This window comes from Sebastes fasciatus, chromosome 10, assembly GCF_043250625.1.
Source record: "Sebastes fasciatus isolate fSebFas1 chromosome 10, fSebFas1.pri, whole genome shotgun sequence".
Taxonomy (NCBI): Eukaryota; Metazoa; Chordata; class Actinopteri; order Perciformes; family Sebastidae; genus Sebastes; species Sebastes fasciatus.
The window spans coordinates 12,355,847-12,382,223 of NC_133804.1; the positions used below are offsets into that span (position 1 = coordinate 12,355,847).

A 26,377-nucleotide genomic window follows, 5' to 3' on the forward strand; every position below is an offset into this window, starting at 1 on the left:
CAATACTATGGTTTAAGACATTCCCATTAGCCTCAGCTGTACTTTGTGTTTAGTTCTAATTAGCAAATGCTAGGATGCTAACATATTACAATAAGATGGTGAACATAGTGAACACCACATACCTGTTAAGAATCAGCATATTAGCATTGTCATTGTCACTATATTAGCATGCTGACATTAGCATTTAGTTCAAAGCACTGCTATTTCTAAGCCTCACAGGGCTTGCAGCAATGTTGCCAGATGAGATTGCCGGTTTCGAGTCCATTCACAACGTAAACCCACCCAATACAATAAAAAACAGCCCAAATCATAACCTTGTCAGAAACCCGTGTAAAACCATAAAACCATTACACGTGCAATAGAAAAAACATCATAAGCATACAAAGCTTCAAATCTGCATCAAATAACCAAAGATAAATAAAAAGGGTATTGCAACCCACAAAGAGTGCAGTCAGACAACCAAACACACAAATTGTCATGTCAATGTCAATGATGTTGACGTCAAGGTAGGTAGGTCCTCCTCCGATATCCAAATTAAATGAGTCAATAATATGAGTGAGTGGACACAATGAAGTTTACTGAATTTTGAGTAAGTGTTTTTGACCATAAAATGATAGCTTGTTTGGTAATAATGTTTTCACAAAATTTTCAAAACCCCGCCAAATGTTGACAAAAGCAGTCCAAATTTCATCTACCAGCCCAACGCTATTTTTCTCAGCCCAAGTTAAAACATGTATAGAGAGTCCCAAGAAGACCCAAGAGTTGGGAAACTCTCGCGAGATGGTTAAGGTTAGGCATTGACCTTGAACAGTTAAGGTTTGGATAGGTCATTGGGCAGTGATTCTCGCGAGAGTTTTTGCAAATTTTTGGCAGATTTACCTTCTAGACACGACTCAGTTACTGTAGTATAACAGCTGAATATTTTACTATGAGTAGCAAATACCTTTACAAACACAACACACTGTTCAATGTTTTCCGCCGGAGTAAAGAGGAGTTGGGGGCAGTGCTTTTGTTTTGAGACAAATGTCTGATAATGAGTGAATCCAGTGGGTAGGAGAGAAGATAATCCTTTGTGTAATGGCCTTTAATTGAGAGGGCAGGCCGAGAGGGAGGGCTTACTGGGAAGAGCTCATTAGGGAGGTACATGGATCTGAGCTTTCTGAAAAAGGCATTCGTCCACTGATTGGTTCTGATGAGATGGGTTTTAGAAAGGCATTGGGTTTTCTCAATGGAAGCTGCTATTGTTGCCATGACAACAGAAGCACCCATTCAAACAAAAGAGCTCCAGGGTTCTGGTATGGACACCGGTGACCCAGTATGGCACAATGCCATGTGTTACTGGTGACGGGGCTGGCCAGCCAATGATGGGGTGAGGAGGTGCCTGGTTCTGCCTCCCGTTACTAGCCAGGCTCAAACAGCCATCATGTAGCCATGGCTATTTGATCTATTTCATCTCACTACAATGCTTTTGGGTGTTTGTTTTTTAACAAACATAGACGGGGAGGAGTTTTACTGCTGTGTTATTGGCTGTGCGTTTCTTGTTCGTGTTAATCATTTATATTTTACAACTCCAAGACCATAATCACTTGGACGAACAAGAGGCAAAGGTCTCATCCATACATAAAGGCGAAGCTCCTCTGTGAATGTCATCCGGTAAGTCTGACTGCTGCATTTTAAATGCTATTTTGAAGTGTTTGCGGGATGTTTTTAGCTACCATATAGCATGGTGAATGGTGGTCAAATATATGTCTACTTAAATGTGCTGATAATGAATTGATTTTCGGAATTCGAAATTCGTGCTGCTCTCTTCAATCTGACTTACTAAAACATATTGTACTATACACGTAGGGTACATTTTATAGCCTATACTCGTCTTTTTATAGATACATATCTAAATTAATCAATTCTCAGAAGCATGGGGATATCAAAGTGATTCATACTCTGAAGTCTCAGCATTAAATATGAGTTTATTCTTATATTTATTATGAATTGATCATTGCTCATAACATCCGAAACATACCAAAAGTACAGATTCAAATAATTTTCTGTCCTTACATGAAGCAGAAACAGTGAAACTAGTGGTAAAACGCTAAAAAAGCTTAACCGAGGGGCGTACTGTAAAATATCATACTTGTTGACTCATTGTCTCGAAGATTAACTTTAACTCGATGAGATTAAGGGGTTCTGTTCACTAGTGTTGATCATGTTTTATTCAAATGTTTCATATTCTCCTGTGCAAGTTCTTGAGTACATTGGGAAACATGATGTAACCATGTTTTCCAAATTAATATCATTTCACATAAAGCAGGAAATCACGCAGGGCAGAAAGCTGACGCAGCTCTGCTCGCTGTATAATGAAACTCTCCAGCATGTTATGACACCCTGTTCGCTGATGTCACAGCAGGTGGTAAAAATACCCGCTGTGATATTGCTAATTTGGGTGTAGCCATATGCAATACTGTACGCTGTTAAATTTCAACCCTTAGAAATCAGGGCAAGTGCAGTTTTGTGCCCTTTTGTCCGGCTGCACAACTGAATACATCTGGTAATACAAATGTTTTGCTTTTAAAATGAATGGCTATATCTTTCACCACAAATTGTCTAGATAAGTGACATGGATGAATGAATGAAAGGTCTGAATTTTCTTTAAAGGTTTTATTAAAATGGCTTTTTTTGTTAGTAGGGCTGCAAGTTATGATTATTTGCATTATTGATTAATCTATCGATTATTGTTCCAATTCATCAATGAATCATTTAGTCAGAAAATAGTGAAAAATGCCGATCACAATGGGACATCTTCAGATTGATTGGTTAGTTTTGCAATGTTGGTCTGTTGGTCAAGGCCGGTTCACCACTTTAGGCCAGACTGAAATATCTTCTGTCTTATGTCACTTACCTATTGAATGGATTCAATAACTATTCAATAGTTACACTACTGTATAAATATATTTGTACATTCCTGCGTAGCCCTTTCATTTTAAACAGTTACATTGTTCATGTGTTTCAAATAGGGTTGTCAAACGATTCAAATATTTAATCGCGATTAATTGCATGATTGTCCATACGATTAATCGCAAATTAATCACACATTTTTTATCTGTTCAAAATGTACCTTAAAGGGAGATTTGTCAAGTATTTAATACTCTTATCAACGTGGGAGTGGGCAAATATGCTGCTTTATGCAAACATATGTATATATTTATTATTGGAGAGCAATTAACAACACAAAACAATGACAAATAGTGTCCAGAAACCCTCACAGGTACTGCATTTAGCATAAAGAATATGCTCAAATCATAACATGGCAAAACTCAAGCCCAACAGGCAACAACAGCTGTCAGTGTGTCAGTGTGCTGACTTGACTATGACTTTTGCCAAACTACATGCGATTATCATAAAGTGGGCATGTCTGTAAAGGGGAGACTCATGGGTACCCATAGAATCCATTTTCATTCACCTATGGATTCCTTAGGTTTTCTAGTTTCATCTGATACCAGTATCTTCTCTCTAGCTTTAAAACTGAGCCAGCTACAACCTCCGAATGATTGACTCAATAATGCGATAAAGGAATTAGTGGCGTTGAAACATATTAGCATTAAGCCATTATCGCATTGACTTGGACAGCTCTAGTTTCAAATTTTAAGTTTCAAACTTACAAACATATTTTTAATATTTTTGTATCTTTTTCTATTCTTTATTTATCTTTCTTGTCTGTGCACCAATACACCAAATCAAATTCCTTGTATGTGAAAACCTATTTGGCAATAAACCGGATTCTGATTCTGATTATTGAATGAGACTTGAAAATTTGCTCAGACATTAATGGTTGCCAGAGGATGAATCCTAGGTGAGCCCTTGACTTTTCCTTTAGCACCACCATGAGGTTGACATATTTGTCTTTTAGTGAAATGTCTTGACAACCATTAGACGGATTGACGTGAAATTTGGTACCGACATTCCCTGATCCCCTTATCTTTCATCGAGCGCTTCAGGTCAAATTTTTAATTTGTCCAATACTTTGGTTTGTGACCAAATACCTGTTAAACTAATGACATTCCCATCATCCTCAGCAATACTTTGTGTTCAGTGCTAATGATAGCATTCTAACACACTAAAGCAAGATGGTGAACATGGTAAACATTATGCCTAATAATCAGCTCTACTTATTAGATTGCTCTTCCTTTTCATTTGCAGACATGGAGGGGATCACAGGAAGTATGTTACTGTTGTGCCTTATCGGCTTAGCTAATGGTGAGTATTCTGTTAATTCTATTGCAATTTTGTCATTATATCTTTACATCACTACCATAGACTGCATATAAAGATGGACGACGTGTCTCCACATCCTCCGTACAGAAGTGAGCCAAAATATCCCGGATGCGGGAGCTGCCATCCTGAGATTTTGACGTCATTAGGAGCCAGAGTCTGGGCAGTAGTGATCGGGCGTTGGAGCCGTGGTATAGACTCAGTCACGAGCCGAGCACGGCCGCAGCTTGTCAGCTCGAGAGACTCGCAGCTGGCAATCATGATGTCTCACCCCCTTTTTGTAGCATCAAATAACTAATTAAAACCAAACATATCAGAAAAACACTTGAACATACACCAGCGTGAAGAACTACCTAAAATGAAAAAATATATTTGACGTGTTCCTTTACTTTTTACTGGAGGACAATGGAGGAGGTGGGCATTATGACCTATGCTGCAGCCAGCCACCAGGGGGCGATCGAGATGTTTTGGCTTCACTTTTGGGGAGCTGTCATGTCGTCCATCTTTATATACAGTCTATGATCACTACTAAACATTCTACTTATACTGTGTTTTTTCTACAGCAAATACCAGTCCTACAATCAACACTATCGTTTATCCTGTGTGTGAAGACACACCCAGAGGTATGTATGTATGTATGTGTGTGTGTGTGTGTGTGTGTGTGTGTGAAATATTGCAAATTTTTCTCATTTCTCTTCTGTGACAATATACCTCAACAAATAGTGCACACATTTATATATGTTCCACTGTTGTTTTCATAGGTGCCTACGCGTTTACTATAAAAGCAACAGACGCAGAAAATGACCCAATGACTTTTTCACTCACTGAGCCCAATGACGGATTCTTCACAGTTGACCGTAACACTGGGAATGTATCAGTCAGTAGGGAACTAGATAGAGAGGTATGGTGTGATGGAAATAGAGACCCTTCAGTATTTAACAGTTTGGTTTTGATCCTGTATGTGTTTTATCAATTTATCTTTATTTTTTTTCATTCTAGGCTAGTACTACAATGCAGCTTAAAGTTCTTGTCTCTGATGGTCCCAATGAGGTAAGTGATATTTCTGTTAGTGTTAATCATCCATTTCATATCAGTTTGTTCATTATATTCATAGAGCCATGCAATATCTTTCAGACACCAGGAACATTAACTATAATATTATCAGAGGCCAATGACAACCGACCCTTTTTCGTGGAGTCTTCATATGATATTAAGATCCCAGAAGTAAGTCAAACATATAAGTTAACGATTCTCTCTCATCAGCTTCTCTACTCCAGCATCAATTGGCCAATCCATCATGATGTCAAAATTTGCTTACACAGTTGTTGACACTGAGAAACATTTGTGTGTTTAATTGTTCTGTTATTTTTTCTGTCTTTGTTTTTATCTCCATCCAATTCATCAGAATACTCTCGTAGGTGTGATTCTGTTTAGGGCGCGGGCCACTGATTTGGACACTTCAAACGCTGGTGTTATTAAATACAGCATTGACGAAGTAAGCTTCTTTTGTAAATCATGTAACTGATTAATATCATATTCTGATGTTCCATAAACTTTATTGGAGCATAATTTACACTGTATTTCCTAGGTTACTCCGAATGATGGATTCAGTCTTTTTAACATTTCATCCACAACTGGTGAAGTCAGGTTAAGTGGACGTCTGAATTTTAATGAGTTGAGCACTTACTATCGGCTGAAGATTAACGCAACTGTAAGTACTACGCAATAGCAAAGCAATAGCAAAGCAATAGCTTATTTGCTCTCTTGGTGAGAGTTATGTGAAAATATTGATACAACTCTCATGCCCTGTCTCACTTTCTTTTGAAGGTTGTAAATCACTGTATCCCCCAAAATACCCCTTTATTGCAACACGGTAAAAAAAGACTTTTCAATCATTCCCGTCCACCCTGTGCATGTCTAGACTGGAGGGTGTCAGAAGTTTTTTCTCTACAGATACGCTCTCATTTTAATCTGTATAGCAGCTGTCTGCACGGCTCCATCTTAGCTGTGTCTCACGTAATCACAACCTGAACTGAAGCGTTTATTTACGCTTCAAGTCTATTTTTTTTCGACGATGCATGCATAAATGCAAAGTTGATGCTCGATGAAAAAGCACAGCATGATATATTTATCCACATTTTGCAATCGGCGGAGCAGAGTGTGCTGCGGATCTTTATCCAATCTTATTACACGTCTGTGTTGAATACTCAATTCTGATTGGTCAATCACGGCGTTCTGCGGCCTGTAATTTCTGTATAACAGACTGTTGCTATGTATAACAGACCGTTGCTATGGGCGCAGTTCAGATATCGGACTCTGGCGGACTGTTTTTCTGTCAAAATATTGATTTCTTCAGTAAGTAGCCGTGTAATAAGCGGGATAATGTACAGCTAGCGGGTCATTGTTGTGAAAGAAACCCCCCTCAGGGCATTGAGAGACCTCCGCTGCGCGTCGGGGTCCCGTCGGGGATTCTTTCACAACAACGACCGGCTCGCCAACATTATCAATTATTGTGTAACCTAATTCAAATGAAATCAAAGTGACCTGACATCCAGCCCGCTACAGTTTCATAATGAACCAAAATAATTTTAAACTTCTCAACTGGTGGGCCGGCCCTCACCGGACTCGTAACCAGATTGATGCATTTAACTTTAAAGTGTTCAAAATCTTCCCGGACCCCCCTAGAGGGTCCGAGATCACTCACCACTCTCTCTAAAAATCCTGTGGGAGACACTATATTAGCCTGCGTCATCCAAAGGTGGCCCCCCACCCACTTCAAAACTCATTCCGGTGCCGCTGCCCTAATGTGTGTACACTAAATATGAGGCTACAGCAAGCAACCTCTTAGCTTATTTTAGCAGATTAGAAACAGAGGGAAACTCCACTATTTCCAAAGCCTAGTCGTCACTGCGAGGTTGCCAGGAAACCAGTGGAGACTCCAGGAAGTCACTGCTCCCAGCCAAGAAATAGACCCCCATAAAACCACATTGGGTTTTGTATGAATTAAACAAATTAGAAATACCGTATTAATAAGTGAGCTTTAGAGGTTTCTGGTTGGCGGAATTTGTAACCTTTAGACAGAGCCAGGCTAGCTGTTTCCCTCTGCTTCCAGTCTTTATGCTAAGCTAAGCTGAGCTAACCGTCTCCTAGCTTCACACTAAACAGGCAAATATAAGAGTGATGTCAATTTTCTCATCTAACTCTGGGCAAGAAATAGAATTAGCATATTTCCCAAAATGTCGCAATAGTCCTTTTTTTATGGGACAGTTCACTTAAATAAACTTACATGCATGTAATAAAACATCAGACTGAGGAGCATACTGTAACATTTACAGCTTGATTTCTGTGTGCTAAGCATTGGATTCAGTTGTTTTTAGCTACTACATGTATTTATTATATGTACATTTACCTTAACCGTGACATGAAAAGGTCATGGTATAAAAAAGGGTTCAGTGATTAATTTGATATTCCGTATGCAATTGATACAGTAAAAAAATTATATTTGAACAAGCCAAATAACATTTTCATTATACACAATGGTTATACCACTAAATATGTAGATACATTTCCCTGATGATTTTGAAATATCACTTTACTAATCTAGAATTATTATTGTGATAAAAAAAGGTGTCATAAAATGTTTGAATTTTTGAAATATCCCTGTATGTCCCGTAACAGGATGGTGGAGGCCGGTGTTATTATGATGAAATCAATTACTTCTCAAGTGCTGTTTTTTCCATCGTTACGGTTGAAGACGTCGCAGATCTCGACCCACAGTTCATTAGTACTCCCTACTTCGGGATAGTTGAAGAGAATTCTCCTTTGGTGAGTGCTGGTGCATTTTATTCAGGGTGTTGCATTAGAAAATGTGCTTAATGATGTTCATTTTCAAAGAGAGAGAATGACAAGGAAATCAGTGCATTCCACCATTTCTTTGTGTGACATGTGCTGCACATGTAGCTACGTGTCCTTGTGTGAGCCCAGGCTTTAATGCATATTTTTGGCCATTTTGTGCAACAAAGCTGCTGCAAATTTTGGTGCAATATATATTCAAATCTACAGGCAGTATATGCCTGCTTTGATTTGCGTGTAAATGCTGCTTCTGGTTTCACTAAATCTTTTGTTTTTTCTTTACCAGGACCAATCTGTATTGAAAGTGACCGCCATAGACCAGGACAAAGGAGTCAACGATGAAATCATCTTCAGCATTGAAAGTGAGCTTCATCAACTTAGCTAGAACAAGTTTTTCGTTTGCACTGAGTGAATAAGAAATGTTTTTGTTTTTCCCACATCAACAGACTCCACAGCAGAGGGCCTGTTTAAAATCTCACCAACCGACGGCGTCATATCTGTGTTGTCAAATATTGACAGAGAAGTTATTGGTGACACTGTTACCCTGACTGTAAAGGTACAGTTTGTTTTTGAGTAATACATCAATTTCCTCCCCTGTATGTAACTTTACTTTGTATCTGTCTTGTATACATTTCCATGGCAATACTCATTTTCCATCCCTTTAATTTTAGTTTTAACACTTACCATGATTCAATGGACTACTGTTGAACATTTTGCTCACAGTGAGATAAGAAGACTGATACCACTGTATGCTAAACATAAAGCCAGCAAATGATTAGCTTAACTAAGCATAAATACTGGACTCATGGGCTAACAGCTAGCCTGGCTCTCTCCAAGGTTTAACAAATCCACATACCACAAGCCTGTGCTGGTTGCCTGGCAATCTCGTTGTGTCAAGATGCCAGTACCCACTGTACCCGTCCAAGACAGTTTTCCAGCACATAACTCCCCGTAAAACCACAAATAGTAACAAACAAATCAGATGTAACATATTAATAAGGTAGCGTTATAGATGCTGGTAGGCAGATCTTCTCATCTAACTCTCTGCAAGAAAGCCACAAAGCATATTTCCCAACATGTTGAGCTATTCCTGCAAAATGTTAAAATTCAGTTTTGCCAATCCTTTCGTCGTTCTTTGAGCCGATTCAGTTCCATACAGCAAAGAGAAAAAAATCTAAAGCTAATACATCAACAGCTGTGTTTTGCATCAAAATGAGTAGTAGAAATATTTCAAAAGAGTTTTCTGTCACCTTGAGGAACATGACGGACAGTTGTCGGTTGTCTGCTTCTCTGATGAAAAAGTGGTTGAGCTCAGGGATGAGGGTTCATAGCTTCATGTGGCTGCTGTAATGAGAGACAAGGAGGAGAGGAAGCAGACAAGTGAGCGATGGATTGTCAGAACAAGGTTAGACACCCCTGTAACAGGTACATGGGCACAGGAAATAGGATTAGAACTAGGCGTGATCTTTGTTCCTGAACATAACTTATAATAACTTCATTTATGTTAGAACCAGCCTTCTCTCAATCACAACCCATGAGCACCAAACCAAAGAAAGCCAACTTCTGCAGTCTGTGAAATATTACAGAAAATAAACCATTTGAGTCTTGAAAACCTTATTTAAAGCAGCAGTAGGTAGAAATGGAGCAAATCTGATTAAAAAAAGTTATTTTTATAAAACGGTCACTATATCCTGACAGCAGTGCATGAGACGGGTAATCTGAAAAAAATCACGTGCCTCTGTGTCCTTCGATGTCCTCCGGTGTCCTCCGGTGTCCTCCGGTGCTCCTAATAGCATCTGCAAGATTTCACAAACCGGAGGAAAACAACCAATCAGAGCCGAGCTGGAGCCTGCCGTCTCCGAGCAGCTGTCAATCACTTGCCAACCCCGATCAAACGGTCAAACTAAGCAGCGCTGATCAAATATGAATCAATATTCTGTTACTGTAATGCCTATTTCTTGCATCAAATGTTTTCAGAAACATCTTGTAGTGTACTGTTTAGCTGTAAAATGAGAAAGTTTGTGACCCAGCAGCCATGTTGAGATCAGTTGAGGAAATACCAAGCACCGCCCACCAGCCGGAGCACGCTTTCTCATTTTACAGCATTAATTTTTGCAATTGTTGAGACAGTGAAATTATTATATTTTGTTCTATTTTAGGCTACTGAGTCTAAGGAAAACATCCACGGGGTCCATGCCAGCGCCACAGCAGAAGTGAATATCAACATTATCGACGTCAATGACAACAGGCCGGAGTTTTACAAGTGTGGAGGCTCGGTAGACGAGCCCTCCTGTGTGAAGGAGAGTCACTTCACAGGAGACGTCATTGAGCACTGGGTGGGCTCCATTTCCATCAACATGTCAGTCAAAGATCTGGATAAGGTGAGAAAAAAACCAACTGGACATTCTTCAACTAAAAGATGCATTTGTCCTGCATAATATGTGTATTAATGATCAAGCATGAATAATCTTTCTTGGCTTTTCACAGATTACCAGAACTAAACTAACTCTGGAGGGAGAGTTCAAGGACGTGTTTTCTGTGATGCTTCAACCTACCATGGCGTACAGCATCGTCCAGCTTCTGGTCCTGCAACCCGAAAAACTGGATTTTGAAAAAATAGAGCAAATGGTTCTACAAGTAAGAACAATTAAAAACAGCCCACGAGTTTGTGATAATAATAATACTAGTGACATCTTTCATCTTTTGGTTATAATATTTGTGATTCTTAAAGCACTTTGTCAGGTGTTTCCTATGTTTGTGCTATGGTGCAGGTCATTGCCATAGATGAAGAAGAACCCAACTTCAACTCCACTGCTACAGTTACTATTAACATCAAGGACGACAATGACAACAGCCCCACGTTCCTCCAGGACACGTACAAGTTGAATGTGTCTGAACACTCTGCTGTTGGGACACAATTGGGGACCATTACTGTAAGTCCTTTATTATCTGGATTCTTACTCAGACAGTTTGAGCTTGCATGTAAGAAACACTTGAATAGCACTTGAGGAGCACACTTTTTTTCCCCCTCCAGGCAGACGACCCAGACACGATGGATCAAGGCAACATCACCTACAGACTTCTTCCAGACAGCATGTATGCCAAACTAGTTATTCTGCTCATTTGAATGCAGCCACTGTGCACCTTTTGGTGTCACGCTAACTGAGACAACACCACTGAACAGTCTGCATCTGTGTGTTTCAGACTACTGTATTTTGACGTGGAGCCACGTACGGGCACAGTGTACGTGAAAAATGAAACTGAGTTGGATCGCGAGGTGAGGTCTCTGTATTCAGCCACTCTGCAGGCCAAAGACACAGACGGAAAGCCCGGCAGCACAGTACTGGAGATCACATTGACTGACATCAATGACAACGCTCCAGTCATTAACAGAGACTCTTACCGGGAGTTTGTTAAAGAGGGCGCAGAGCTTGAAGTTCAGATAGAGGTAAGTGTGGGAGAACGATAAGAGAACAGTAAATATTTCCATCTCATAGGTGTTGGTGCTATATTTAACAGGATTTCTGATTTCTTTAATTCTCTGTATTAATAAATAGTTATAAACCTAAATCCCACAGAGTTTGTGTTAATGGAAAATGAAAAATATTTTATTGTGTGTCTTTACCTTGGGAGAAAGGAATTTGAAAGCCAAAATGTAGAGTCATTTTCAACATTTTAGGGATTGAAGATGTGGATAGGATGTTTTCTTTTAGTCTGAGGGTGTTTTTCACAGTTTGGGCCCCTATTTCCATTTAAGAGATGTATTTACAAAAGCACTCCACCAATGTAGCACTTTATACTATAACTGTCAAACTCATGATGGACCCCAGTGAGCATTTTTCTGTTGAAAAGATGTTCAAAATTGGTTCAAAAGTGAAAGTTTTTTATCAGATTATTTGAAGACGTTGATTGAAACGTTCACATTTAGACCACATTTCGCCGACCAGTGAAATATCACTTCGGAGAAATATCTTCACAAAAATCATATCGTCTCTCTCTCAACCAACAAATGAACAAATGAACTAAATAACTATGTTAAATTAACTACATTTTCAAACAAAAGTGTGTTTTGTGACACCTTGATGTTGTAACTGCATCTTAGCTGGTTGAAATGAGGGTGAAAACGATCAGACCAAATATCACCCTGTTTTCAACCATAAATCAATGTTGAAATCACGGTTGGTGCTCACTGGGACAGTTTACAAAAAAATAAATTAAAAATCTAAATCGATGCAGCAGAACCAGAGATATTGTCTTTTTAATTCCAAGCCTTCTTCTTTGACAAAACCTGGAGTCTATATTACCCACAATGCAACTCGATCTGCAACAGTTTGGTTGAAGATTCGGTTGTGATATGTTAGTAGCGGCTAATGTAGCCTCGAGCAGAGATAAGGAGCGGGCTACAGAGGTCTTGTAAGCTCACTTCTTTCTTCAAACTTGTAGTCTTCAGCCCCAACCGACGTTGACTCACGTGACATCATTTGATCATTTGCAATTTAATAGATTTTGCACTGTTCCCTCTGGAGCCACAAAAAGCTTGATACACTTTTTTTTTCCACATATGCAGTCGTACTCCACAACACCTTTAAATAGACTCATGGTACATGTCCACAGCCTCCGTCCTTTCCATGCTTCCCATTCATTGTCTATGTAAGCAGCCGTGCAATGCATTCTGGTAGCGTGGAGGCACGATTCGAGAGATGGACCGTCATGTTTCCTGCTCCTCATTTGCATAAAGTTGAGGCAGCCGACGCGACTCACCGGCTCTAGAAAAGGAAAACTGGAAACTCTGGAAATTTTTAAACTAAGCGTTGCCGATCCAAAGTAAAGACAGATTCAGCAACTGGCTTATTTCTCGCATAAAATGTTTTCAGAAACACATTTCGGGGAACTATTTACGTGAAAGAAGAGAAGAAAGTTTTCAAACGAGCCGCCATGTTGGTTCCGGTTTGAAAGCTGGGAGCAGCAGACCCACGAGGGAAAGCGTTCGTCCAATCTGGTGCCGAGTGCTTTGTGTCTAGTGGCAGCCAATCAAACGTCCAATGCTAGGAAGCGAGGCAGGTACCATGACTGTGGATGTGTAAAATCGGTGTAGTTCCCCTTTAAAGCTACAACGTGCAAAGCCAGGTCCATAAAGAAATGGTTTTCCCAGTTTGGTGTGGAAGAACTTGATCGGCCTGCACAGAGCCTGAACCCTGTATAACACCTTTAGGATGAACTAGATTAGCGAGCAAGTGAACATCAGGGCCTCACTAATGCTCCTGTGGCTAAATGGCAGCAAACCCCTTCAGCCAGTTTCCAAAATCCTGTCGAAAGCTTTCCCAGAAGAGAGGAAGCTGTTTTTAATGACCAAAGCTTTGGACTGAGATGTTCAACAGTCACATATAGGTGTCCACATGTCTTTTTCGGGTGTTCACATACTTTTGGCAATGTAGTGCATTTGCAATATTAAGTAAGAAATGCAGCTTCTCCACCATTTCTTCTAATGTTTCTCATTTCGACAGGCGACTGATGCAGATGACTCTGATACGTTAAACAACCAAATAGTGTATGGGATCGTACCGAGCAGGTACAGTGATAACTTCACCATCGACCCTGACACCGGCGTGTTAAGAAACATGGGTGAGCTTGATCGTGAGGCCCTGGACCCAGATCTGAACGGGAGGATCGAGCTCAATGTAACCGCTACTGACAAGGGTACTCCTCCCCTGTCATCCATGGTCACAGTTATCATCATTGTAGAGGTACATCTTCAGCAGTTTGTAGCAAAGTATTGGTGCTGTGTTGAAGCTGCCACTCCTGGTGAGGATGATAACTATCAATGTTTTCTTTGAATGAATCCCAGGATATCGAAGACAACACACCACAATTTAAAGCCCCCTCTTACAAATTCCAAGTCAAAGAAGGAGAAAAAGGTCAGTATTTAACTTTGCTAAACACTTTTTGAGTGTTCATAACTGTGTGCCTGGATTTTAATTATATTTTCCCATCCAATCAGGTGCCGTTGTGGGTTTTGTTCAGGCTGAGGATTTGGACCAAACGACAGAGTTTAACCGCATTTCTTTCAGCATCATTGAAGGAAGCTTTGGCAGCTTCATCATTCGCACCTTCGCAGAAGAGCAGGGTTACAGGGGAAACATCACCGTGGACCCCGACATTGAGCTGGACTACGAGAGCGGTAGCAAGCAATTCAAACTGCTGGTAGAGGCAGCAGATCTGGAACAGAACAAAGCTGTAGTGACCGTGGAGGTGAACGTGGTGGACGTGAATGACGAGAGGCCCGAGTTCAAGCCAACAGAATTGACAGTGGAAGTGAAAGAGAACACCACCATCATCGGGCCTGTTGGGAGGTTTACAGCGCAGGACAAAGATGGAAACCACTCACTGGTCTACGAGCTGGAATCCATGAAATGCAGATGCAACGGCTCTGAGACATCCTGCAACTGGTTCCTCCTGGATCTGACGGGGGAAGTCAGAGTCAACCCGGAGCACACAGTGGATTATGAAAAATGTCACCAGGCGGTGATAATGGCTCAGGTGGTGGACGAGTTCACAGAGAAAGGAGAGAACAACAGTGTTGCAACAGGTGAGCACTTTTATACTTTTGTATAGATAAAAAAAGTATAAAAGTATCAAGTAAAAGCATGAAATCATAGGTCAAAAACAGACCTACAAACACACGTTACATTACTTCACTTCATTTTCCTTTCTTTTGAATTATTTCAGGAGAAATGGTGATTGACATTAAAGACATCAATGACAACGTTCCAGAATTCATTTTCTCGAATGAAGTATTTGGTGAGTGTATATTTGAGATTGTATGACTAAGTAAAGTTTATCTAAAGCAGTTTTTTTTTTATTTCTGACCCCTTAAACTGAACTTCATGCTGTCCTACTCAACAAAAAATAGTCATTGGAACAAGTCATTTAAAACATTAAACTTTTTTACTTTTAAACAAAGCAAAAAGTGCAAATATACAAGTTTTGGTCTCAGTTTTATAATTTTTTTTTTTTTTGCAAGTTTCATACTGATTTTCTTTGGATTTTAGTTGTGGTGTCAGAAAGTGCAAATAAAGGGACTTCGGTAGGACAAGTCACTGTGAGTATGAATAAAAAACAAATAACTGACATGATTTCAGCTTCTAATGAGATATGTGACATGATGTCTAGACATTCTTGCTTGTATCTCTCTCAGGCTACAGACCGTGACTCTGTAAATAATAGGGAGATTGACTTTGAAGTAACAGCAGTCCAATTTAGAGATACCAACAATCTCACAAGTGACATGAGGATGCTGTTCAAGGCCGTCAACGCACAGGAAAAAGAATTTTATGTTGGAATTATTCAGTGAGTACAGTCATTCATCAGCATCATACTGCCATATCTCGTTCTGTTCTAAATATGTGTTTAAGTTTTCTCACAAGTTTCGGTGTTTACTGCTGCACTCATTTTCGATTTTTGAACGGAATCTGGCCCAGAGCCTCTCTTTAATATTTCTTGTTGGAAAGTAAATCAAATTACTGGAGATGCAAAATGACCATAAAGAAACTCAAAACGACCACAAATAGACGCACAACGACTACATAGACTCAAAATGAGTACAAAGTGGCGCAAAACGACCACAAAGAGACGCACAATGACTACATAGAGACTCAAAATGACTACAAAGAGTAGTTGTTAATGCATAACAACCACAAAGAGATGCAAAATGACTTCATAGAGACTCTAAACTACTAGAAATAGTACAAAATGGCTAGAGACGCAAAATGACCACAATGAGACGCACAATGACTAAATAGACACAAAACAACTACAATGACATGTAAAGTGAACAAAAAGACACAAAAGAACAACAGAGAAACAAAAAAACGAAAAAGAGACACATAGCGATAACAGAGATGCAAAACAACCACAAAAGACAAACATTACTACAAGAGACACATAACGACTACGAAGAGACACAAAACTACCACAAAGACACGTAAGACAACCACAAAGACAACTACAAAGAGACACAAAAATGACTAGAAAGACAACTACAATGGAAAACAACAAAAAAAGAGACAAAATAACCACAATGTGTCTCTTTCAATAAGGGTGTCCTGGCCCTATGTAGGATGGGTGGGGTGGGTGCTTATACATATCTGTGCCAAGGGGCCCATTGACTCATAATCTGTCCATGGCTGCACTCATGATTTCCCCCCTCTTTCCACAGAACTAGTGAGGCGCTTGATATCTCACTGAAAGGGAGGTATTTGGTAACAGTAAGTGCAAATGACCCCGGCGACCTCTCCACCAGCACCGTACTGGAGGTGAGTGACTCAAATCATGCAGCTGGATTTTAATTCATGAAAACACCAGACAGACAGAATGGTGTCAGCCTGTGCTGATACTCCTGTTTATTTTTATTTTGCAGATTCTTGCAGTTGATGAAACATATCAAGTGGAACTTGAATTTGAAAAACCCAAAACTGTCGTTGAAGAAAACCTCATTGCAATCCAAAAGTACATTTCTCCATGCTATACTATGTTTCAGTAAAATCTGATGACAGTGAATTGACGAATTTTGCAAGGTTTTATTTAGTTAACACATATATATATCATTTTCTCTGATCTCAACATTTCCAGTGCGCTTCAGGCTGCCACCAAGGCTGAAGTTAAAATTGCTGCAATCAGGGAAGTCACTGAAGCATCCAGGCAAGTTCCCATTTCCCATCACCACTACATTTAAATCATCATACCTCAAAATAAATTATGCAGATAAAGATGGTAAATTATTGGCTGGTGTCGACAGAAACTCCCAAATAATCTTCAGCTTTTCACTTGCATACATATGCTGTCCACAAGGTGGCGTCCCTGTAAACAACAATAATATTGTTGAGAACAACATATTTGCTGATAATTGTAGATTTTGATTTTAGATTTAAAACAGCTTACATTATTTGAAGTGTAAGTGAGTTGTATTCCTCTCTCAGGGTTTCAGGGAACACTATCATAGTGGCATATTTTGTCTACTCCAACGGGACTGCTCTCATCTCTACTGAAGTGGAAAAGATGATCTCTGATCCAGAATACTATCTTGCACTTATACAGCTGGGCCTCGCGGACATTGTGAGTATGAGCAGTTTTAGTTTTTTCTGAAACGGTCTCTTTTCTGTCATGTTATAGCTGCAGATTTCCATATATTCTTCTCCCACTGCTGTTGATGCATAACTTTCCACTGTACTGGAAGAGATTTTCTTTTATATGGGACAGTGAGTCCCTAAAAAAGAAATCATAGCCACAAGCACATCAGAACTGTTGACTGCAGAAGTTTTTTTGTGTCTTGTTGTATTTGATTTATAACGCAGAGGAGACAAACTTCCATATGTCGTAATCCCTGATCCAAGTGAATTGAAAAAATGATTCCCATTAAAAATATTTGCTGTAGGACACTAATGAGGAAATCTGTTTCTTTGACAGATTATTGCAAATGTCTAAAACATTAAGCAAAACTACTAGATACTGAACCACATTGGAATAATGGCAATTTCTTTAAATGTTGCTGCATAGTGATACATTTATTGTTTCTGAGAACAGTATTGTTTTTATCATCACAGTACAGTATTATTATTGCACATTATGTTGCATCTGAGATTTGTTTAACTGAACCGCATCTTAATCGGGAGCAAAGGTGCAGCCAGGGTGATGGATTTTGAGTATGAAACCCAAAATAATTACTACAATTGAATTAATCATTACTATAATTTACTATATTTTACTATAATGTACAAAAAATAATGAACAGAACTTAATGACAGAGGGGTTTATTGCAGAACAGCAAGATGTTAGTGAACCGTCAGTTGTTATCTTTGTTTCATTATCGTGTTTTTATATTACTTACATTTGAGTGTAATTTATAAATGAATGTGTCAGAACCATAATTTGATCTGACAACAACAAGTGTAAAAGAAACCTCACAGGTCAACAGCCAATAATATATTAAAGATAGAGTTCTTACTTGTGTTTCAGGGGAAGGCTCCTGTAGTGGAAACAGTGACTGACCCTGTGGAGTACATCCTGCCGGTGATGATGGGAGGCCTCGTCATCGTGCTGGCTGTCCTCATCACTTCACTGATGTGCACTCGCAGAAAGTAAGAAAAGGGATCTGGAATAAAGTTAGGGACAGGTTTGAACAGGACAATCAACTATTAATCACAGCTTATCCGAGTAAAGGTTTCTTAAAGGCAGTGTTGGTGATCTTGAGAAACTAGCAAGAGTAGATAACACTAGATTTAAAAAAAGAAAGAAAAAAAGAACCAACCTAAAAACACAGTCCAGTGTTGCCAACTCTTTTCTAACGATAGTAGCTAGCAGCACAAGCTCCAAAAGTCCCTAAATCTAGCAAGAAAGTCGCCAAGTCGACAACACTGACACTGACACTGTCCCTTCAGGCCTCCCTCCAAAGCCACTCCCCCAAAATTATCATTAGGAACATAAACATAGGCTATCATAATGAATGTAAACAATGAACATGGCTATTGTTAGTACTCACAGCACTGTACTGGGAGACTGCGGTGATGCGCAATGAGTGCACAGGCAGAGTGCGCGCAGGTAGACAGATAGGTACAGTAGGTAGGTAGGTAGCCCATCCAATCATTACATTCGCTTTGGCTTATTACCCTCCTGCGACAGCGACAGATACCTTTTTTTGTCAGAGCATTTAATTTATTGATCGCTGTCGGCATGTAATGAGAATTTAAACAAATACAAGAAAACATGTTTTTAAACCTACCTACCTAGTAGGCTACCATTGATCTAAAAACATCCATGATAAGTACCGGGTCTGTTTTAGGGCTGTAACTAACAATTATTTTCATTGTCGATGAATCTGACGATTATTTTCTTGATTAATCAATTAGTTGTTTGATCTATAAAATGTCAGAAAATGGTGAAACATGTCAGAATCAGTGTTTCCCAAAGCCCAAGACGACGTCCTCTAATGCCTTGTTATGTCCAAAACTCAAAGATATTCTGTTTACTGTCATAGAGGAGTAAAGAAAACAGAAAATATTCACATTTAAGAAGCTGACAGTTGACAACTAATCAATTAATCTTTGCAGCTCTAGTCTGTTTACTAATCAACTCACTTCACACTACAGCTACAGGAGGAAGCTGAAGGCAGCTAAAGCCATGAACTCTGCGTCCATGATGACTTCTGACAACCAGAAAAGTGGTCCTGTGGTGCCTGGAACCAACAAGTACACCATGGAGGGGTGAGGAGACAACGGCGCTAACAAGATAAATGAATGAACAAATGGCATGAAATATAACATGTTTGTTTCTATGTATGTATTCACTAACAGGGCTAATCCTGTTCTCAACCTCAACATCGACGGAGCCATGAACCTGGACATGGACGAGGACAGCTCAGATGTGGACAAAGTCAGGTAAAGGAGACTGTCTCTGTGACTGTCTCCACCATCTGTTGATAGCTCGGTCACAAGGTGGTGACTCACAGTGACACACAACCTCACTCGCCACTCTGTAGCAGTGCTGGTTGATAAACTGGGAATGTTTCCAGGTGAACATTTTGTCATAGTGTGCCCACGACAGCAAGTTGTGACAGAGGACTGGCTTTCAGCTTTCCAACGTTGGCATGTGACCTTTATTTAAATCAAAAACACAGATTTGAGAAAAGAAACAAAAGGTCTTTAATTGTACATTTGGAGATTACTTTGATCCCTTTGTTTTTTCTTTTTCCACTACAGCCTCAACTCCCTGGACTACAGCGATGATATGACCATTCCTGAAAAGGAGAACCCCCTCATGGTGAATTTACATTTTAAAATCCATCCTCATTTGTACTTTTTAGAATACGATCTAATTTCAAAACTCTGCTCTCCATTAGCAAATGATCCAGGAGGAGGAGGAGGATGATAGCGGGCCACCGGAGTACATCGAGCCTCTGGGTGCAGCGTTGGCCCAGCGGGGCCAGAAGAAGGGCTCCGACAATCCTCACATGGTTTTCACTAACCCCGCGTTCAGCACCACAGACCTGTGATGGAAATAATGGAGGGAGAGACACTGATCAGAGGCCTCAGATGGACATTACGTTGCTTCTCTGTAATCTGGCTGGCTGACCAAATTTCCAGTCAAACACATTGATGGTGTTGGATAAAGTGCTCGTGTCTTCAAGTAGCCAGGCCTTCTGTTGTGACCAATAGTAATGTATTATTGATATTATGCACAAGATTCATGGCATCTAAAGTGATGAATTTGCTTCATCTTAACATTCAATTCAAGGAAAAAAAAGAAAGGAAAAACCAAAATGGGAGATCCGTGAAAACAATACACCGATACCACATAGTGTACCATTCCGGTGGAATTTGGTTTGGTTATTGAATCGACTCTGTTATTTGTCCAAGGAATAGTTTGACATTTTGGGAAATAGATTTATTTGCTCTCTTGCAGAGAGTTAGATGAGAAGATTGATGCCACTACAGCCAGGAGACGGTTAGCTTAGCATAAAGATTGGAAACAAGGCTTTTTGAAAGAGACTGGGACACAGGCCTTGAGCTACTGGGTATGACACATGCACAGTGGAACTGGAGCTGCGGTCGTGCGTTGCTATTGGCTAAATGTCGGCGAGTGCAGACCAGATTTTTACTGCGCATGTGTTGTACCCCAATAATATGACGCGATGATGACGCGTGACATCTCTTTTCACCCTCCTTGATTGGAAACAGGAAAAACAGCTGCAGCCTGACTCTGTTCAAAATTTAAAAACAGCCTAACAGCAAAACCTCTGCAGCTCAGCTGGCGGTTTCCCTCTGTTTCCAGTCTTTATGCTAAAGGAAGCTAATTGCCTGCTGGCTGTGGCTTCACATTTAGAGCAGAGACAAATAAGCACATTTCCCCAAATGTTGAGCTCCGTCTTCACATGAACCTTATCTAGACAAAGAAAAATTGGACATAAGCAAACAAAACAATTGTTTGTTGCACATGGAAATCACTTTATTTTTGTTAATATATTCAGCGACGGTTTAAAAACTGTTTGGTTTGCTTTGAAATAAACTGTATTATACGTTATGTCAACACACAATGTCAATTTTTGTTGCAGCTGATGCTACTAAAAAGAAAATCCAAAAAAAGGTAAAATATTGCATAATGTCAATGTATGAATAAATTCCTTATTTATGACGGCATGTCAGCCAAAAGGTTTAAAACTTATGTCTGCTTCACTTGTCAGTGTATGCTTTGGGTTCAAGATACTTAATAAAAACCTCATGCAGTGTGACTTCCTACAAGCAGCGGATTGAAAAGATTATTTCACTGTTCACTGACATCTAAATGAATGTATCACAAAGTGCAATCTGAATAAAATCAATTTCTCCAAATGTGGATTTGATCCCACGTTTATGAATTTAACGTATGAACACCAACATCACTGTAACACTGTAACAACCTCTGAATTAAAACACATTTCAAATAAGTTTCACTGAATCACTAATCATGGCGTTAAAATACATTAAGTCAGTAAGTAAGGACTAAAAATACCCTCATATCAGGTGTCGATTGTGCTCGTCATTTGTACATTTTTATGCCTTTCACAATACAAACAAGTCAAAACATAGTGCCAAATCTAAAAGCAGAATAGAAGACATACAAAAGCCTGTGCTAATGGTAGGGACTCCTCTCACACACCCCAAGGTAACATTTAGATCAATTTGAACTTCCGTACATTCGAAACAAAAATGATCTCCAGGTTGTAGAGACTGAACACGAGTTCATAAATCACAATCAAAACTGTCACTGTCCCTCTACTATCTTCTCTCTCAGCTTGTAAGCAACCAGGAGAAGGATTGTCATGTCTTCATATTGTCTGAGGTGTATTAAAAAAAAAAACATCAACAGCTAAAATGACTCAGTGGACAATTGAGTGAAAAACATTAAAGAAGAAAAACCCTCATTTTTCCAAACATGGAGCTCCAAGAAAAAAAGGAAACTCCATCTTGTATGGCTGATTCTCAATATGCTCCATGATAGAAGTTTATTTATTAAATGCTTTTGTGCTTTTTTTGTCTCGTGCGAGGAGGTGATTTGCTGCTCACACTTTCAAGACAATGTGACGTAAATCAGCGTATATCACAGACTCATGTGATATATTTTTTTTCCCTCCAACCAGCTGTTGTTTTCTCCACAGGATGGATCCTTGTGTCACTCAGCGGTGTGAGCTCTGGAGCAACAATGTGGCTGCTGCATGTTCTCCATCAGCAGACGGAAGGGGTTTCTCCTGCGTCGGCTCACCTCCCCGTCCCGATCTCCTCTCTTCCCCGCACGACCCTTACCCGAACCCGAACCAGAACCTGAACCCGAACCCGAGCCAGAGCCCCCTTGGATGGACTCTGAAGAGAGGGGCATGGCTGAGGGGTTGAGCGGAGGAGGAGGCGGCATGGAGGGCTTCTGCTTCTTCACCTGTTTCTCCAGGTGCTTCTGGATTGCCGAGCCCAGCACGGCCACTTCCACCACCGCCCCGTACACCTCCCACGTCATCCCCTTATCATCCCAGCTCACCTCCTGCACCGGCTCCTCAGCTTTCTCCTTACAATTGATTGCATCCCCTTCATCTGCCTCCACCTTTTTCTCTTCGGTCACTTTCTCCTCCTCTTTGGCCTCCACCGCCTGCTCCTTTTTATCCTCTTCCTCCTCCTCCACTATCTTCTCCTCTATGCTCACATCCTTCATGACCTCTGGGAAAGTCATGACGGTGGGCGTTCTCGGGGTCATGGGTGCTGTGGCGACGGAACGGTACTCCACTTGCTGACCCAACTGCAGCTCAGTAACTTTAGTCTCCGTGCCCACGCTGCCACATTTCCCCAAAGAGCTGGGGAAGTAGAAGGCCTGGTCGCCCTCAGGAGGGGTCATGGGGCTGGTGGCCACAGACTCACACTGCACCACCTCCAGGCTCACCTGCGTGCGGATGTTGTGGCAGCCGAAGGGAGCTGGAGATTCAGGGACAGGGGGCTTAGTCACGTCTCTCAACTCTCCGCATGCACCTTTGTTTCCCTTCTCTGAATTTTCAGCCTTCACATCTGCTTTTGGTTCGTTGCGAGCAGAAACAGAGGACTCTTCTGTTTTGTTTGGTGGAAGGTTTGTGTTCGAGGTGTCCTGTACATCAGGGGCAACAGTTTCTGTGGAGATATTTTCCTTTGAATCATCGTCGTTCTCCTCGTATTCATCTATTTTGACCATCTCTGTCTCAACGGGATAAGAAGATGTCTCCTCGTCTTCCTCCTCATCGTCGCCATGGAGGGTCACCAGGATTGTTATGTCTTGATCCATACTTCCCATCCTCTGCTGCTTACACTGCTGGTGACTATCCTCCAGAGTTGAAACTATTAACCCGGCGGCGGTGCAGCTGGCAGAGCTCCCTGGAGATGCATTTGAGCTGAAGTCCTCACTCGGTTCCTTTGATGTGGTCAATTTCAAAGCTCCAGTTCTCTCTGACTCAGCCTCTTCTAGACTTTCTGTCGCAGGGGAACCCTCTTGTTGGCCACTCTCCCTCTGTGCCTCACTGTTTTTCACTCCTTCCCCCTTCTGCACCGTCTCTCTGCCGATGAGCTCTGGGAAAGCTGTGGTCGAGGGCGTCTTCGGGGTCATGGGGGATGTGGCCACAGAGCAGAACTCCACCTGCTGAATCACCTGTAGCTCAGCTTCTTTAGCTCCGAACTTCCCAAAAGAGCTCGGGAAGAAGAAGGAATGGCCACCCTCAGGAGGCGTCATGGGGCTGGTGGCTGCAGATTGACACTGAACCACCTCCAGGCTCACCTGTGTGCGCATGTGGTGCTGGCCAGGAGGAGCTGGGGAACGTGGGTCTGAGGGGCCTGGAGTTGCTGGCACAGGCACCAATATATTCTCAATTAAATTCTCTTTTTCTCTGTCATGAGAAACCACGTTTTTATCCTTAGGCATCTTCTCCTGAATTTCACCATCTCCATCTCCATCTTCACTCAGGAACTTATTAGAGATTGTCTTGTCGTTATGTGCTGCTGTTGTTTTGTCATCTTCAGGCTGTTGTGTCAGAGGGATGGCGTTAGTCTGCGTACAATCTTTAACAAAACCCCCTCCTGAAAGCGCTTGATCTTTGGATTTTGCATTCTCGTCTCCCTCTCCAACGTGGCTGGCGTTCATGTGAAGTTTTGGCTGATGAGCTGTTGACTCTTGACTCGTGTTTATCTGAGGTCCCTCCGGCACAGCGCTGCCATCTGAGCCGCTTGGACGCTCTCCATCATCTGTCTTCTCACAAGGCTTGTGGTCCTCTCTGAGACCTCTCATCTCGTCCTTCAGACTTCCCATTTTTGTCTCTGCATGAAAGTGGTGGAAGTACCTGCGGGGGCACAACACAGCACTGACACACTGGTTGTGCAAATTGTAATCAGTAACTATGATAACAGGAGTGGAGGTTAGAACGAAGGGTTTGTTTTTGCGATGTAAATATTCAGTCGTGCGATATCGATGTCAAATTCAATATGCAAACACTGGCATGTAATCAAGATACATCACTGTTACTATTTGATGGATTATTCACATGCATATTTTGTATTATAAGACTGTAAAATGGGATATTTACTATTACTAACCACATGATTAAACTGCATTTTGAATGGCAGATTATGTGAACATTTTACTCTTAGATTATATATCAGATTGCACCTTTCTACCCTAAAAATGTATCCACATAATTCATATTCAAATTCTGCTTTAATCTATTATCACGTAAAAGCAAAGTCATGCAGTCATGCAAAGCACTTGTCGAATTTAAATATGAAAACAAACAGGGTGAAAGAAATTGCAGGAAAAACAGACATACCTCAGCAGTCCAAGTCAGACTGAAGTCTCTCCATAACTCTCTCTCACATTTGGGTCAAACATCGCAAAATCTCAGCGTTGATCGAGACCCACATCTGTCCGTGTATCTCCCCCGTTCTGATGATTGATAGTGATTGCAGTGGCTCCAGGTTTGTCTCTAGAAGAATCTATCTTAGGCAATCCTCGCTCTTTAAGCTGTGGCTGTGTGTCTATTGAAAAGCTTCACATTTTCCAGTTTCCCTGGAAACCACGGTCGGGTTCTGGCAGCGAGTGGTAATGTAATGACAAAATCTCTGTTCAGCTCTCTAATCATCAGTAAATCATAGTAATTAACTCCAGGTTCTCATAGCAACACAATGGCAAACTGTGTGCAGAGAGATAAACCTGTGAATTAGTGAACTGGCTTTGGGGAGACTTTTTTTTTTCTTTCCTTTTTTAGAGGAGGCAAAAATTGGAGATAAAAGCTTTCATGTCATTACAGATGAGGGCTTTGAGAGGGAGGGTGAAGTATGCAAAAGAGGAGTTCCTCTTCTTGATAATGAATCACTACTTTTAGGTTAAGACAGCAATCTGTGAAGGCCACATGTTTGACCACTCTTGGTGTAAATAATGCAGTAAAAAGTGAGCTGAAAAGATAAAAAAAAAGCACTCCCTCTAAACCACAATTGTTTTTTGGAGGCAGATCATCACAGCACTTATTAGAGGACCAGAAAAAGCAATGCAAACTCTGGTCTTGTGCAGGGCATTTGTAATATTTCACAAATCGCAAATGTTAGTGTTTCTGCTGCAACATTGAAGGCGCATGAAAGACAGCGGGGGATATCAGCTGAAGGACCCTGGAGGAAGAAGAGCTGCGCCTCCCACACAAACACACACTTGTAAACCACCATGTCTTTCATACTCCTTCCTCCCTCCTTCCTCCTTCCTCTCTGCCTTGCGACACGTATTTCTTGCTAATTCTGCTCGCTTGTAGTAATTGTGTGGGACCGAGGATGTTTACATTCCTCTCATTTTTTAAGAATCTTTCCTATTTTGATTTTTACTGTAACCGGTGGATTGCAGCTCGACCAGAACACTATGTACCGACAGAAGTAGTCTCTCCATCAATTCAAAGGCCTCCACCAATCCCTGGCCGCCAGAGTGCTGTTGCCTAGCAACCACGTAGTGTGATGCTGAGGGGGCCAAGGTAGACAGCCCTGATCATACTCTCATCAGGAGCCATCAGCCTGCCAAAGGCCATATCCTCAGCAGTGTGTGTGTGTGTGTATGTGGTAATAATGACCGTGGTGATTCGTTATAGTGAGAGAGAAACAGGATGCAGCAGACAGACAGACACAGCGCCTCTGACAGTGTTATCTCCACTGTATGTGGCAGGATATCACATTTTTTTAAAAACCTGACAAACAGC

At 40.9% G+C, this 26,377-nt stretch overlaps 2 protein-coding genes across 5 annotated transcripts; one reads left to right on the forward strand and one right to left on the reverse strand.

Annotated features, from left to right (window-relative positions):
* The first annotated feature begins 1,240 nt into the window (after window positions 1-1,240).
* On the forward strand, window positions 1,241-21,499 carry cdhr2 (cadherin related family member 2). Of its 3 annotated transcripts, none has more exons than XM_074648209.1 (31): window positions 1,241-1,653; window positions 4,195-4,251; window positions 4,830-4,889; window positions 5,028-5,167; window positions 5,266-5,320; window positions 5,408-5,490; window positions 5,672-5,761; window positions 5,855-5,977; window positions 7,945-8,091; window positions 8,405-8,480; window positions 8,565-8,674; window positions 10,278-10,499; window positions 10,606-10,755; window positions 10,890-11,051; window positions 11,153-11,214; window positions 11,323-11,566; window positions 13,623-13,862; window positions 13,964-14,033; window positions 14,117-14,704; window positions 14,845-14,916; window positions 15,168-15,217; window positions 15,314-15,465; window positions 16,334-16,430; window positions 16,535-16,623; window positions 16,747-16,815; window positions 17,094-17,229; window positions 18,130-18,251; window positions 19,260-19,373; window positions 19,464-19,547; window positions 19,869-19,929; window positions 20,009-21,499. In XM_074648209.1, the coding sequence occupies exons 1-31, from the start codon at window positions 1,644-1,646 to the stop codon at window positions 20,159-20,161; spliced, it is 3,888 nt and encodes a 1,295-aa protein (XP_074504310.1). In that variant the 5' UTR covers window positions 1,241-1,643; the 3' UTR covers window positions 20,162-21,499. The 3 variants fall into 3 exon arrangements, with proteins under 3 accessions (XP_074504310.1, XP_074504309.1, XP_074504311.1); XM_074648208.1 differs by having other exon boundaries at window positions 5,266-5,316; window positions 5,401-5,490; XM_074648210.1 differs by lacking the exon at window positions 5,266-5,320 and having other exon boundaries at window positions 1,579-1,653; window positions 5,028-5,174; window positions 5,361-5,490.
* On the reverse strand, window positions 21,090-25,110 carry gprin1 (G protein regulated inducer of neurite outgrowth 1). Of its 2 annotated transcripts, none has more exons than XM_074648212.1 (2): window positions 24,971-25,110; window positions 21,090-24,516 (listed from the first exon to the last, which is right to left on the reverse strand). In XM_074648212.1, exon 2 carries the CDS (start codon window positions 24,454-24,456, stop codon window positions 22,318-22,320), a length of 2,139 nt encoding a protein of 712 aa, XP_074504313.1. In that variant the 5' UTR covers window positions 24,457-24,516; window positions 24,971-25,110; the 3' UTR covers window positions 21,090-22,317. The 2 variants fall into 2 exon arrangements, with proteins under 2 accessions (XP_074504313.1, XP_074504312.1); XM_074648211.1 differs by having other exon boundaries at window positions 21,090-24,487; window positions 24,971-25,109.
* Between the last annotated feature and the right edge of the window lie 1,267 nt (window positions 25,111-26,377).

Bases quoted from the DNA above. Each gene is read 5' to 3' on its own strand.
- cdhr2 (XM_074648208.1), top strand. The intron at 8,092-8,404 runs GTGAGTGCTGGT...TTTCTTTACCAG, and splicing joins TTGAAGAGAATTCTCCTTTG to GACCAATCTGTATTGAAAGT. The intron at 19,930-20,008 runs GTGAATTTACAT...GCTCTCCATTAG, and splicing joins AAAAGGAGAACCCCCTCATG to CAAATGATCCAGGAGGAGGA.
- gprin1 (XM_074648212.1), bottom strand. From the start codon at position 24,456: ATGGGAAGTCTGAAGGACGAGATGAGAGGTCTCAGAGAGGACCACAAG.